Source organism: Cheilinus undulatus, linkage group 2 (assembly GCF_018320785.1).
Source record: "Cheilinus undulatus linkage group 2, ASM1832078v1, whole genome shotgun sequence".
Taxonomy (NCBI): Eukaryota; Metazoa; Chordata; class Actinopteri; order Labriformes; family Labridae; genus Cheilinus; species Cheilinus undulatus.
The window spans coordinates 52,838,443-52,854,665 of NC_054866.1; the positions used below are offsets into that span (position 1 = coordinate 52,838,443).

The 16,223-nt window shown below is 40.9% G+C and overlaps 1 protein-coding gene across 1 annotated transcript; it reads left to right on the plus strand.

Moving 5' to 3' along the window:
- The first annotated feature begins 14,339 nt into the window (after nt 1–14,339).
- LOC121517216 (trace amine-associated receptor 13c-like) lies at nt 14,340–15,489 on the plus strand. The gene is made up of 2 exons (XM_041798820.1): nt 14,340–14,512; nt 14,670–15,489. The coding sequence occupies exons 1-2, from the start codon at nt 14,340–14,342 to the stop codon at nt 15,487–15,489; spliced, it is 993 nt and encodes a 330-aa protein (XP_041654754.1).
- Nucleotides 15,490–16,223: the final 734 nt, after the last annotated feature.

Sequence of the window (16,223 nt, forward strand, 5' to 3'; positions counted from 1 at the left end):
ACCGAGCCCAAAATCAGACCCTCACTTCACTGTAGTTATCACCCATCTGTCTCTCTTCATTAACACTTTTACTGTCTTGGGTCGGAGGGATAAACCAGTGACAGGGTAAACGTGGACCCAATGTAACTGTCAACATAAAAGATACAGTGGCCCCTGGGCCATCTTCATCTCAAGGTCAAAATGTTTAAATCAACTTGAATAACTGAACCTATCTGGAGTTCAAAGGGAGAAACTCACCAATATCTGCCTGAACCAAAATGATTTTTCTGCAGCATTTGGCCGTCTGAAATGAAGGCATTCACACAGAAAATAAATAAAAACATACACAAAATTCAATTCAATTCAATTTTATTTATATAGCACATTTAAAACAACCACAGTTGACCAAAGTGCTTCACAGTATAAAAGCAAAACATTAAACAAGAATACATCACTATTAAATAGTGAAATAATAAAAAAAAATAGATTATACAGTTACAGTAAAAGTTACAGTAACATCTAAAATCTAAAATCTGTTGGGATAAAATAATCTCATCCTGAATTGAAAGCCAACGAGAAAAGATAAGTTTTTAACAGTGATTTAAAATGTTCTAAAACTATGAGCATAACTAAAGACCACACAATTATAATGCTGGTCCCAGAATAAACAGAATTAGTATCAGAATAACAAACTGTACATGTTAATGCACCACATAAAGGATAATATCATTTTGCAGACATGAAAGCAGACGTGCTGCAACAGAGAACATTCGAGTGATCTTTGTCTCCCTCTGCTGTTGATCTACAGCAGTGCATCCTTTCTGACTTCATGACATGAAGAAGAGGTTTACAGCATGGTCATTCCTGACATGTCCATGTTTTTTCTTGTCATTTTGATCAGTATTAAGCCACCAGTGGAGGGATTTGGTTTGAGGTGGGGTCATTCAGCGGCCCGTAGCACATCATGTCAAAGTCTGGATCCCTTTGTGTTGGAGCTTTCCTCATTTCCACATACATGAAGTTTTAAGGATGACTTTTACTGCTCTGTAACACAGAAAAATAGTCCCTGTTAGGTTGAATGGCACACTAGCTTACAGGCTCTGATATGAGGTGCTATTCTGTTGAAAGAGGTTACAGTAAGAATCAGTGCTGTTGCTTTTATGCAGGAAGACTCTGAAAGAATTGATACAATAGCCAGGGTGGCAACAAGTGAAAAGTTGGTTTGGATTTCTTTTTTTTCCCCTCAATAAATAAAATCATCATTCAGAAACTTCATTTTGCCTCAGTCTTAACATCTGGTATGTTGTTTATGTTCTACTGTGTGTAAAATTGTGTATAAATTTAAAATATAATTAATATTTTTCAGTGAAAAAAATCAACATGGTAGATCCATGGTTTCTTTCCTTCTGTAATCTAAGATGATTTAAAGGAGGGGCATTTTTATGGAGCTTGACAGACAAACAGATGAAGATGTTAAAGACACTTGGACTAATAGTTGTTACATTCACTCTCTGATGCAGAACAAGGTGATGCCACAGCTGTACAGGAGCGTCGGAGCCAGCAGACCAACCAGAATAAACTCCAGGAGAGTCCATTGATCAGTTGCTGGTTCAGGTTTTGCCCTGAGCTCCATTTTGACTTTTGAATGAATAGTTGTTAGCTGAGGAGCCTTTAGTCAGAATGATGCAGTAGCTGTTTCAGACAGGACTCTACAGGTTAAAACATTGTGATTTCATGTTCTGGTCAGTTTAGAGATTTTGCTCTATTTTGCATTCATGTCTTCTTTCACTCTGTAAGAAAGAAAACATAAAATGCACATTGTAACAATAGAAATCTTTTTTTTTATTAAAGCTTAATTTCCAAGGACTGTTACTTTCATCTGAACTGGTTAACAGGTTAACTTGTTTGAAATTTATGTCAATTAACAGTCCAGTTCAAGATGTTTTATTGGTGTGAATAGTAACCATAGTTACCAGGGGAGAATTTAACAAAACAAGTATTCTGACCACCTACTTTACATTTTTCTGTTGAAGATTAGACAGCCAATATCGTTTGTCTGTCTCTGATCTCTCCTTCGCTGTATCCAATAACAGAATAGAATCTATAAAAAATAATCACTCTTTGTATTAAGAAACCTGTTAAGAGTCACAGACACACACACACACACAGGAGGGGTCAGTGAGGTCGGTGCTCGAGCAAACGATTGCAGTAGCAAACGATCTTATGCTGTGGTCTGAGCGGGAACAGACGTCTGAGCGACTTGCTGTTAATTCTCACAACTGTGGTTGTGTGTGTGCTGTCCCATGTTTGCAGAATAAACCAGACCAAGTGCTCCATTCATTCTGCCTCCTGTCCACTATAGCACAGCAGCAACAGACCAAGATAGGAAAGGCCACACTAGCAGTCCTGAAAAACAGCAAAGAAGAAACAACCATGGACTCATCCTTTTGTATGAAGAAGACGATGATATGGACTAGGTATCCTTCAGAGAAAGCTTGAGGTATGAGTGTCAAGAAAGGAAACCTAGTTAGCTCTGCTGTATGCTAGCAGATACCTGGAGGGATGTGGGAATCGTATAGCATCACTGTGGTGAATGACCACACAAAGACAGGAGCAGAAGCTCTCCTGTTGGTCAGTACTGGATCCACATATATCTTTCTAATCTTTTAGAGAGGCCCTAATATGCTGTTGAAGATGCTAGAAAATTCTGAAATGCCTGTCTTGTTGATTCATGAACGCATCATTGATTATATCACACTGAGAACGTTTGTCTTTCTTAATGCTAGAATCATGGCCTAGTGATGATGAGCTATGACGACGCAGTCGGGCCCAAATCTGGCTAAATCCATGCAGACTGACTGGCCTCCAAACTGGAGCCGGACAATTCTAATAAGGACTTTTAATACTTTCTTTAAAGTCAATCTGCCAATAGAGGTGAGTTAATTAGATTAAACCCTTTAGTTTTAGTTTTATCATTGCTCATCAACATCAAGGGTCTGGACAAACAGACCTGATAAATGTATTTTCAGCGGGTTTGGTGAATGAAAAGAGACAAAAATTGGGAAGTAACCTGACCAGTGGTGACCTCAGGTGATTTCCTTGTCACATCTACGCCTCACTTCAGCCCCAGTTTTTGACCCAAGCATGCCTTAAAGTTCTGCACAGTACTATTCATGTACTGTTCTTTCTACAGAGCAAACAAAGTTAGCTTAGCTTAGCATGATAGTAAAAGGACACAGAGAGCCTTGCTCTGCATAAAAAAACACCAAATAATCCTACAGATAATTAGCAAGTTTCCTGTTTTTTTAATTGATCAGAAATGTAACAGGACTAACAGTCTAAGTTTGGCTAGTGTTAGCTTAATGCTAACACGCTCACAGTGTCATAAGTTTACACCCTGATGTGATGATGATGATGAGAAAGTGTGATGTAAGATCAACGCTAGTTCTTTTAAGGATGACAGTATGAGTTGATAATGATTAAACTCAACTCAACTCAAATTTTATTTATAAAGCACGTTTAAAACAACATCCAAAAGGAAAACTCTGCGACTCCTGACAACAGCTACAAATGAAAGTAAGTAATGAAAAATGACTGTGGTCCAAATAACTGAATGAATGACAACAGCTCCTGAAATGTCAATCATTCTCTTTCTACTGCAGTAAAAAGTCCAGTTATAGCTGCCACAGAAGCTTCTTCTCAGCTGACTTTATGAGACAAAGAGGATGTCAAGGAACAACAAAAGCAGCCATTATCTGTGTCTGACAGCTCCTGAAACAGTCTGAAACAATTACAAACATCCTGTTTAGGGTGTGGAGCTGCTGAATGACACTGGGACTTCATGTTGTTTGTTCATATGGAAACATTCCAGCTGTCAAACTCCTAAATGATAAAAGTAAAATAGGGAAATCCAGTGACAGAGGTTCTCAATGGACTCAATGTGTGTTTTTTATAATCATTCACCTTCATGTAAGCGTGAAACACAACAAATTAATCATCTTGAATCTTTGGAAACTGATTGAACCTTAAATCTGCACTTGATCTATGTGCAGGATCAAATACACAGCATCACCAGATAAAACCTGAAGTTTCTTTTGTTTACAGTGAAAGTTGTTGGTCTCTTTGGTAAAGTTGCATCACACTGTTTTGGAATATATTTCATTGTTTTGCCTCCTCAGTGTCAGCATCATGTGTTGCTGTGAAGATTGTTGCTGTTTTTCTTCACACCTCTGATTGGCTCCATCCCTCTGAGATTGGATTTTTGCAACCATCAGATCAGGGAGGGGTGAATCCATGACGACAGCAAAGGATGTTAGCGTTTACAAGAATCCGGTCTGGTGGGTTTTGGTCTGTCTTGTCAAATGTGTGACAGAGAAAAGCAAAAGACAACTTTAATATACTGATATCTTCTACTTTTCTCTTGGTCTAATCAGAGTGATATGGGTCTGAATTCTCCTCATAAAATGAGGATTGATTTCTGATTGGAAATAAAGAATCAACAACAACACCCAAACAGTTATAATTTAATGGAACAGACAAGAAAAATAAAATCTGAATCCAAAATAATATAATAATATAATCAAATAAATCAATAATACATTTATTCATAACACACTATGAATTCCAAGCATTGAAGCTTTAAATTGATTTTCAAAGTTTAGTTCAGTGTAAAGCAACAGGGCCCCACAGTTCCTGCCCCTCTTCAGCTGTCCTGCCCAGCTTAGGCAACAAAAGCCCCAAAAACATGATCTTTATGCAGGAGTGCATGTACAAAATGACTCGGTCTGATCTGGCCGCAGACCACTACAGTGAGACGCTGCATCTGTCAGAATAGAAATAAGCACTGAAACTCGTGAAAACATTCAACATATTGAACAGACTGTTGGAAATAATCAGTGACCCAGTATAAGAATGATAGCAGAAATGGTCTCCACTGACAAAGAGACAGTCCAGAAAATTTGACCAAGACAAAAGTGTGTGCCAAAGTTGTCCTTAAACTTCTGACTCCTGATCAAAAAGAAAACACAAAGAAATTTGTGGAGACATTTGGAACAAATTCAAGCATGCTAATTATCAGTACTGATAACTGAATAATAATATTGCAAGTATTTTATATAATTTTATTATACCAGTAATTTAATTTTAACCGATAAGATCCACGATATTAAAGGTGTTTTTATGCATTCTGGAACAGTAGGTGGCGTAACGGTGCATGGCCCATCATTTAGCCTAGATAAGGAGAAGCCACTGCTGAGCAGAGAAGGCAGTGTAGACTAAACATACACTACATTGCCAAAAGTATTTGCTCACCTGCATTGACTGGCATATGAACTAAAGTGACATCCAATTCTTAATTCGTAGGGTTTTATATGACGTTGGTCCACCCTTTGCAGCTATAACAGCTTCAACTCTTCTGGGAAGGCTTTCCACAAGGTTTAGGAGTGTGTTTATGGGAATTTTTCCCCATTCTTCCACAAGTGCATTTGTGAGGTCACACACTGATTTTGGACGAGAAGGCCTAGCTCTCAGTCTTTGCTCTAATTCATCCCAAAGGTGTTCTATGGGGTTGAGTTCAGGACCCTGTGCAGGCCAGTCAAGTTCATCCACACCAAACTCTCTCATCCATGTCTTTATGGACCTTGCTTTGTGCACTGGTGCACAGTCATGTTGGAACAGGAATGGGCCATCCTCAAACTGTTCCCACAAAGTTGGGAGCATGGAATTGTCCAAAATGTCTTGGTATGCTGAAGCATTCAGAGTTCCTTTGACTCAAACTAAGAGGCCAAGCCCAGCTCCTGAAAAACAAGCCCACACCATAATCCCCACTCCACCAAACTTTACACTTGGCACAATGCAGTCAGACATGTACCATTCTCCTGGCAACCACCAAACCCAGACTCGTCCATCAGATTGCCAGATGGAGACGAGTGATTCGTCAATCCAGAGAACGCGTCTCCACTGCTCTAGAGTCCAGTGGCGCCGTGCTTTACACCACTGCATCAGACGCTTTGCATTGCACTTGGTGATGTATGGCTTGGATGCAGCTGCTCGGCAATGGAAACTCATTCCATGAAGCTCTCTACACACTGGTCTTGAGCTAATCTAAAAGCCACATGAACTAGTGATTGACTGCAGAAAGTTGGCAACCTCTGCACACTATGCACCTCAGCATCTACTGACCCCGCTCCACCATTTTACATGTCCTACCGCTTCGTGGCTGAGTTGCTGTTGTTCCCAATGGCTTCCAATTTGTTATAATACCACTGACAGTTGACTGTGGAATATTTAGGAGCCAGGAAATTTCATGACTGGACTTGTTGCACAGGTGGCATCCTATCACAGTATCACGCTGGAATTCACTGAGCTCCTGAGAGCGACCCATTCTTTCACAAATGTTTGTAGAAACAGTCTGCATGCCTAGGTGCTTGATTTTATACACCTGTGGCCATGGAAGTGATTAGAACACCTGATTTCAGTTATTTGGATGGGTGAGTGAATACTTTTGGCAATATGGTGTACATTAACCAGTCTTCATTTGGCTTTTCTTTACTAGTGTGAGATTTTTTCAGTGTTTCAGAGGAGTATAACATGATTATGTTTGTGAAACATGCTACACAAAGATCCGGAATCACAAAAGGAAACCCGTTTTTTTAGGAATGATTACATTTGATGAAACTTGGATCTTCCAGTATGATCCTAAAGTAAAGACAGCACTCAATGCATTGAAAAGCTCCATTACTGTTGTGCAGATGGCCTAGCGGTCTACAGCGCTACCAATATATGTGGGCGGCCCGGTTTCGAATCTGGCAACTGAAGGACTAAGATGGCTGCCCAGGTGTAGTCGTGTGTCCTGAACTCCCCCGCACGCCCAAAAGCTACTGAAATATCTACAAGTTGTTAATTCTTAAACTCAATCAGTTGTCTAAGGCAAAGGTACAACTGCTAGAAAAGTTTCTGAGAACATTTTGTTTGATGCCAAGGCACACCCAAAACAGCACAAAGTCATCCACCTTGGAGCACATGCCAACAATGGATTCCACTGAGGCAATTAAGCTGATTGAAGCTGCAATGGAGAAGCATTCTCAGCAAGGCTGAAGCTGTCGCCAAGGAAAGATTCATCTGCCTGGAGCGATGATTTAATTATTTTCAATCAGATCTATCATCCCTCAAGGAGGAAACTAAAGCACTGAGAGCAGACAACGAAGCTTTGAAAAAGCGCACAGAAAAAGTAGAACGTTCTTTCAGTTCACAATCAAAGTCATTAACTTCAATGGAAGCTAAATTAGCTGAGCTTGAAGACCGCAGCAGGAGGAACATCTGTGTTGATGGTCTCCCTGAAGGAAAAGAGGGTCCTAATGTCACACAATTTCTCACAAACCAACTGCCACTGTGGTTCCCAACACTGAGAGACGCACCGGCAGAGATCATGTGAGCACATCGCATTGGACCCTCCTGATGCAACACCACTTCCAAGCCAAGAGTGCTGATTTTTGTGTGTCTCAGATACACGGATAGAGCACGTATTTTGAAAGCAGCAAGAGACTCACCCCTGAAGATGGAAGGGAAGGAGATCCATTTTACGGCGGATTACAGTGCGGCAACCAGGAGCCGACGTATATCCTGCTACGCTGCCACGCTGCCATGGAAAAGGCTCGCCAGGCTGGTTTCCACGCTTTTCTGATCTATCCGGCTGCTATGAAAATATCCAAAGGCCATGAACACAACTTCTTTGATGATCCTGACAAATTGGAAGGCTTTCTTAAGAGTTGGGAGCCGAATTAGTCTGGTGTGAAGTCAAAAGCACGAGTGGAGGTGAAGACATTTTCAATTTAAATGCTAAATATGGTAATTATTGCCTCTCATGGTTGACCAATTTTACTTTTTCTTTTGTTTCTTTTACATTAACTGAACTGAGTGCAGCAGAGGCTACCACGAGAACTTTATTTTGGTTGACAATTTTTGGTCATGTGATGGGAGATGCTGCTGATTGGATGGTCTCTCTCACGTGACCGCATAATACTGACGAGCGGTGTCGTGCCAAGCCTTAGTTTAAGACTCTTTAAGACTCTAGAGTTATAGAATATTGCTGGGTCAGAGGGGATCCTCAGTTTGATTCATTACTTTACTATGGTAGTTATTACATTTTTGCTGTTAAAGTGGCGTGATAGGAAAGCGGGACACTGCTATTACTGTTCTCAATGATCACCAATCATTGGGACCGCAAGGGTGTTTTGTGTTTAATGTGGATGTATGTGTGTGTGATCTGTTCTTGTCGGTGGTTGTCAGTGTCTCAAGTTTTGTTTGGGCCTAAATATGATCTAATGATTAATTGTAGAGGTAGCACTTATCAGATGGTTCTGTTTATAAATGTGTTGGATGATTTTAATGGGTTTGGATAATGATTTCAGTTAAATTACCTAAGAAGGGATTAAAGGTAGCTCATATCAAAATATGTAGTCTAAGAAATAAATTAATTGATATTACTAACATTCTGACATAGGGAAACATACATATTCTAGCGATTTCAGAAACTCACCTTGACTCTACATTTATTGATTCAACAGCAAGCATACATGGATATAGTATATATAGAAGGGATAGAAATGAATATGGAGTTGGGGTCGCTATCTACATTCAAGATCACATACCTGTAAAAATAAGGAGGGACCTCATGTCAAATGAGATTGAGGTAATATGGCTGCAAGTGCATATCCCCCATTTAAAACCTTTATTAGTCAGTTGTTGCTATAGGCCTCCTAATACAAATTCTGGTTATTTGGATAAAATGTGTGATATGATCGACAAAGTATGTGACTTGAATTATGAAATGTATCTCCTGGGAGACCTCAACATAAATTGGAGCGCAACAGACTGTCCACTGAAAAATAAGCTTCTCTCAATCACAGATGCTTGTGATCTAACACAAATGGTAACTGAGTCAACTAGAGTGTGTGTTAAAAGAGATGGGTCTAGAACTTCAACCCGCATAGATCACATCTTTACCAACTCAGCCGAACTATGCACTAAAGTAATATCCATACCAGTGGGGTGTAGTGATCACAACCTGGTAGCAGTTCTGAGGAAAACAAAGGCACTTAAGGCAGGACCCAAAATTATCTTTAAAAGATCATATAAACACTTCAATGTAAACAACTTTATTGAAGATGTGAGAAACATTTGTTAGTACAGTGTGCTAGAGAAACATGATCCTGATGGTGCAGTAGAAAGTTTTAATAAACTTTTTGGGGAAATCATTAATAAATATGCACCTGTGAAGAAGAGATCCATTAGAAGTGTTAGAAAACTGATCATCTGATGTTATAAGCCACATGTTGGAGGCACTGTTAAGTGGAGCTAGGTCCTACTATATGAATGTTGTTTTTGTTTTGTAAATTGTTGTGAGTTGTTTTTAGTTGTTGTTTTTGTTGCTTTGTTGTGTGGTGTGTTTTATGTAATTGTGTACTGCACTGACAAGACAATTGTGTTGGGTGTGGACTCCAGGAAGAGTAGCAATGGCCCTAGCCAAAGCTAATGGAGATCCAAATAAATGACATGAAATGAAATGGCCCGTGGCCCTTTTCTCCTCACTCTCTCTCCAATTTCCAGGTCTATCTACTGTCCTCCTCCTATCAAAAAATCCCAACAATAAATCTTCTAAAAAAGATGAAGAAAGCAGCACAAAGCAAGTCCAAATTCAAGGCCATGTTGATTGTTTTCTTTGACATTAAGGGTATCCTGTTGGATTATCCTGTTGTTTCCTTCCACTCAACTTTCTCTCAATATGATTGGATACAGCACTGTGTCAACAAGCAACTTATTTAGCAATGACCTTTGACCTTACCCTCCTTGTGGAGGGTGTCAATGGCTGTCTTCTGGACATCTGTCAAGTCTGCAGTCTTCCCCATGATTGTGTAGCCTACTGACCCAGACTGAGAGAGCATTTAAAGGCTCAGGAAACCTTTGCAAGTGTTTGGAGTTCATTAGCTGATTAGAGTGTGACACCATGACTTTGCAATATTGAACGTTTTCATGATATTCTCATTTTCTGAGACACTGAATTTTGGATTTTCATTATTTGTAAGCCATAATCATAATTTCAAGAATTAAAGGCTTGAAATATTTCACTCTATGTGTAATGACTCTATATAATACATGGGTTTCACTTTCTGAAATGAGTGACAAAAAATATTGAACTTCTTCATGATATTCTAACCTTCTGAGACACTGAATTTGGGGTTTTCAATAGCTGTACACCATGATCATCCAAATTAAAGGAAATAAACTTTATTCATCTGTGTGTAAGGACTATGAAATACGAGTTTCAATTTTTGAATGGAATTACTAAAACAAATCAAATTTTTGATGTTATTGTGGCAGACTGATGAGAACTGGCCAAGAGACAAGTCCAGTGATTTTAACAAGCCCTCAGGCAGTGAGGAGGAGCAGCTATCTTAATGATCAAACAACAGATATAGGTATACAGACAGCCTAGTCTGCAGCGACTCCCTCACTCATGGTGTCACACTTGGTAAAACATTTTACACTAAAAACATGAACTAATTACCAAACCAATACAATACAATACAAGAACTTTATTTATCCCCGAAGGGAAATTCAATCATCTGGTATTCTCATCTGTTTACTGTAGAATTATAAAGTCTAATAGCTGATGGTATGAAAGATTTTCTAAATCTTTCTGTCCTGCAGCGCAGGGATAGGAGCCGTCCACCACCATTGTTTCTTTGCTCATTGAGGGAGATATGAAGTGGATGATCCATGTTTCTCAGGATGCCCTCTACCTTGCTCAGTGCGCGTCTCTCCACCTCATCCTCCAATGAGTTCAATTTGACTCCTACCACAGAGCCAGCTTTTTTAACCAGTTTGTTCAGACGCCTTGCATCCTTGCATTTTACACTGCCTTCTGACCCCCAGCAGACAGCAGCATAAAACAGAACACTTGCCACCACAGACTGATAAAACATCTGCAGCATCTTACTGCAGATGTCTGTTGATCGGAGTCTTCTGAGGCAAAAGAGGCAGCTCTGCCCCTTTTTGTAGATGAAGTCTATGTTTTCAGACCAGTCCAACTTATTATCCAGGTGTACACCTAAATATTTATACGATGTCACCACCTCGATATCCACGCCACAAGTGTTCACTGGCCAAAGAGGGGGTTTGGATCTGTGGAAATCTATGATCATTTCCTTTGTCTTCGAGGTGTTGAGTAGGAGGCAGTTTTTGTGACTCCAGTCTCTGAAGGCACTTATCAGATCCCTGTATTCGGCTTCTTGTCCATTTCTGATACATGCCACGATAGCAGTGTCATCCGAGTATTTCTGGATGTGGCAGGACTCAGTGCTGTATTTGAAGTCTGATGTATATAGTGTGAACAGGAATGGAGCCAGGACTGTCCCTTGTGGAGCCCCTGTACTGCTCATTAATGTCCCAGAAACACAGTTTCCAAGCCTAACAAACTGTGGCCTTCCTGTCAGGTAATCTGTGATCCAAGAAACACAGGAAGGATCCACTCCCATCTCCGTGAGCTTGTCTTTGAGTATGGTGGGTTGGATGGAGTTGAATGCGTTTGAAAAATCAAAGAACATGGTTCTCACATAAACTCCAGGTTCCTCCAGATGAGACAGGGCACGGTGAAGCATGAAGAGGATGGCATCATCCACTCCAATGTGTTCTTTGTATGCAAACTGCAGGGAATCGAGTTTGTCTTTGACCTCAAGCCTCAGCAGGCGTAGAAGCAGCTGCTCCAGAGTTTTCATGATGTGTGAGGTTAGGGCAATAGGTCTGTAGTCATTTAGTTCAGCCGGACATTTGATTTTTGGTACTGGTACAATACAGGATGTTTTCCATAGAGCAGGCACCTGCCCCAGCTGTAGACTCAGGTTGAAGATCCTGTGGAGAGGTTGACACAGTTGTGCAGCACAGTCTTTAAGCAGCCTTGGACACACACCATCTGGGCCAGCTGCCTTCCCAGAGCAAAGTCTCTCAAGCTCCAACCTCACCCCTGTCTCTGTGACAGAGAAGGGTACAGGTGCTAGAAGGGAAGTGGCTGCAGCTGTGGAGACATGTGTAGGAGAAGGAGAAGGAGGCTATAGTGGGGATGTCCATATGTTGAGGAGAAGAAGGAGGAGCAGCAGTGGAAGTAGGTGTGTCCACAGTGTCAAATCTGTTGAAGAACAGGTTGAGTTCATCAGCTCTTCCCACATCACCCACTATTGGCTCCCTTTTCTTTTTATTGTTGTGTCCAGAGATGGTACTGATTCCTCTCCACACATCACGGATGTTACTGTGTTGAAAATTCCTCTCTATCTTCTTTTTGTATTCCAGCTTTGCCATCTTCAATCTCCTCTTCAACTCATGTTGCACTTCTTTGAGACGTTCTTTGTCACCGTCTCTAAAAGCTGTCTTTTTCTGGTTGAGGATTACCTTTATGTCGCTTGTGATCCAGGATTTGTTATTGGGGAAACAGCAAACAGTCTTTGCAGGTCTACAGAAGTTGATGTACTCAGTAAAACAATCAACCTGTCTGGCAATGTTCATACTGTCCTCATCTGTTTCCAGCAGCACATTCCAGTCTGTTGATTCAAAGCAGTCCCTCAGAGCTTCACTAGCTTGAGGAGTCCATCTTCTGATTTTTACTTTAGTTGCAGGCTGCCTCAGCACACAAGGTTTGTAACAGGTCTGCAGATAAACCAAGTTATGATCTGACCTGCCCAGTGGTGGTAAGGCAGTAGCTCTGTAAGCTTCTTTGACATTGGCATACAGCAGGTCTAGGGTTTTGTTTTCTCCGGTAGGGCAGTTAACAAACTGTGTAAATCCAGTCAGGTGAGAGGAGAGGGTGACATGGTTGAAAGCTCCTGATATTATTACAAGTGCCTCAGGATGTTGAGTCTGTATCCTAGCAACAGTATCATGCAAAACATCACACGGAACCAAATCAGTTGCCTTGGGTAGAATGTATACAAGTATTTTTATGGTATGACTGAACTCCCTTGGAGCATAATATGGCCGAAGGGCAACTGCCAACAGTTCAATATCTGGACAACACAACTTCTCCTTAACAGTTATGTGTGAGGAGTTACACCATCTCTGGTTAATAATAATAATAATAATAATAATAATAATAATATCTTGAATTTATATAGCGCCTTTCAAGAAACCCAAGGACGCTTTACAGGAACACATAGACACGGACAAACTATGTGAGGGGTAGGATGAGTGTAAGGGCTGGTTTAGTGAAGACTGTAGGCTGTGGTGAACAGGTGGTGCTTGAGACGTTTTTTGAAAATGTCCAGAGATGGATGCAGGAAGAGTGTTCCAGAGGGTGGGAGCTGCAGCACTGAAGGCTCTGTCTCCATAGGTTCGGAGTTTGGTTTTGGGCATGGAAAGTAGGCCGGTGTCTGAAGATCAAAGGTTGCGGGATGGTGTGTATGGATGGAGGAGATCAGAAAGGTACTGGGGAGCCCGAGCATGAAGAGATTTGTATGTGAGGAGGAGGACTTTGTAGTTGATACGGTATTTGATAGGGAGCCAGTGGAGGTGGATGAGGGTCGGAGTGATGTGTTGCCAGGGTCTAGCACGGGTTAGAACTCTAGCTGCAGAGTTTTGGACGTACTGAAGCCTGTCCAGGGTTTTGCTGGGAACTCCAGACAGGACTCTATTACAGTAGTCCAGGCGGGAGGTTATGAAAGCATGAATGAGTGTTTCAGCCACAGAAAGGGCTTATATCTCCATTTCCTAGCCTTCACCTTTGCACCAGCACGGCAACCACAAAAACACCTCAAGATGTCCACTGGAATTGGATGTTGTTGTCCAGATTTGTTCTGTCTCGATGAAAGAAGCTCCTCTCTTGAATAAACTCGTCTGCCAGCAGAAACTTCCATCAGCAGCTGACAAAACACAACAAAAATATGAAAAAAATACAGCAAAAATTGAAAACAGTTAAGAGACACCAAACTTTGCAGACACTTTCAGAGGCGCAGGTTCTGAAAAGAAACCATTCACAATTATCAACTTTGCAATGAAACATGAACATTATGGAGCAGTAGAAGAACAGATTCTTTTGCACAACACAATCCCAGAAGTCCCTGCTCCAGGTGACTGCTTCCTGGATGGCCACAATATTCTAGTTTATTGAGATGCTCTATACCTTCAAATTCCCTCAAGAGCTTTTGGAAAACTTTAACCACACTAACTTTCTTCAAAGAGAAAGCAGACTCTTCAGAGAGAAAGTCTGAGGCTGCCTCCCCAGGAGGGAAGATCAGGGAGGATGAAGATAAGGCAGGGTTATGACTGAGAGCACAGGTAGTCAGCTCTCAGATGAGCAGACTCCTCTGTCCTAAGTGATGGAGAATCTGGAAACTGAATTATGCTTTCCACAACTGCTCAACACCTCCTGCAGGAAGGCAAAACACCAAACTCACTCTGAGACCATGTTTGCTTATTTCCTGCTGTCCTCCATCACACTGCTTACTATCTGTCTGAACCTGCTGGTCATCATCTCCATCTCTCACTTCAAGTACAGAAACATCATTCTTATTATGTCAGCTGTTTGGTTGTTACAGGATGTTTTTATTGATCTGATATATTCTATTATAACCAGTGATGTTCTTCATGCTCTTTCTACTTTTGACTCACTGACAGAAAAGAAAATGTGTTTCCTTTTTCCTCTGCAGGAAGCTCCAAACTCCGACCTGCCTCTTCCTCCTCTCTCTGGCTGTAGCAGATTTATGTGTGGGTTTCCTCATGTTCTTCCAGCTCATGCTCATAGAGGGCTGCTGGTTATTTGGTGACTTTGTTTGTGCTCTTTATCAGTATTTATCTTTAATCATCACTAATGTTTCAACAGGGACTGTAATGTTTATTTCTTATGATCGCTATGTGGCCATTTGCCAGCCTTTACAATACTCCTCAAAACTGACACCAAAGATAGTTCAGTTCTATATTTATCTCTATTGGATATTCTCTACCATCTTCCAAAGTCTGATAAATATGGGAAACCTCCAAAACCCAGGCAGGCATCATGCTTGTGTTGGAGAGTGTGTATTTTCTGGTGATGACATCAGTGCCATTGCAGATCTAATTTGCACCTTTCTTCTCCCTATCTCTGTTATTGTTGTTCTGTACATGAGGGTATTTGTGGTGGTTTTATCTCAGGCTCAGGCCATGCGCTCTCGTATTGGTATCACTGTGAAACCCCAGCAGTCTAGAGTCCAAACTGTTAGAAAAAGTGAAATGAAAGCAGCCAGGGCTCTTGGTGGTGTTGTGGTTGTGTTCCTGTTGTGTACCTGCCCTGGTTTTTGTCTGTTTTTCTCAGGTGAAGGTATCCAGCTTAATGCTTCACATTCTGCTTTTGTTATATGTTTGTTTTATTTTAACTCCTGTCTGAACCCTTTGATTTATGCATTTTTCTATCCCTGGTTTAGGAAGTCAGTCAAACTCATCATATCTCTGAAGATACTGCAGCCTGACTCCTGTGATGCCAACATACTGTAAACTGAGCCCAAAATCAGACCCTCACTTCGCTGTAGTTATCACCCATCTGTCTCTCTTCATGAACACTTTTACTGTCTTGGGTCAGAGGGATAAACCAGTGACAGGGTAAACGTGGACTCAATGTAACTGTCAACAAAAAAGATACAGTGGCCCCTGTGCCATCTTCATCTGAGGTCAAAATGTTTAAATCAACTTAAATAACTGAACCTATCTGGAGTTCAAAGGGAGAAACTCACCAATATCTGCCTGAACTAAAATGATTTTTCTGCAGCATTTGGCCATCTGAAATGAAGGCATTCACACAGAAAACAGTTAACTAAATATCACACAATCATAATGCTGGTCACAGAATTTGTATCAGAATGAACAAACTGTGCATGTTTATGTGCTACATAAAGGATAATATCGTTTTGCAGACATGAAAGCAGATGTGCAGCCGCAGAGAGAATTTGAGTGATCTTTGTCTCCCTCTGCTGTTGATCTACAGCAGTACATCCTTTCTGACTTCAGGACAGAGAGATGACATTGACAGGATGGTCATTCCTGACACACATGTGCACCAAGTTTCATGCATCTGGGTCTTACCCAGTCCCCTATCTCACACTGGACTTGCAAGATTTCACTAAAATTCCAAAATGCTCATAGGGGGTCAGTTTTCTGTAAAGTTTGTTGAGTTAGTTAAACATGCTAAAGCCCCCAAATTAGTGATACTTCTGACAGAAAATGTACGCCTA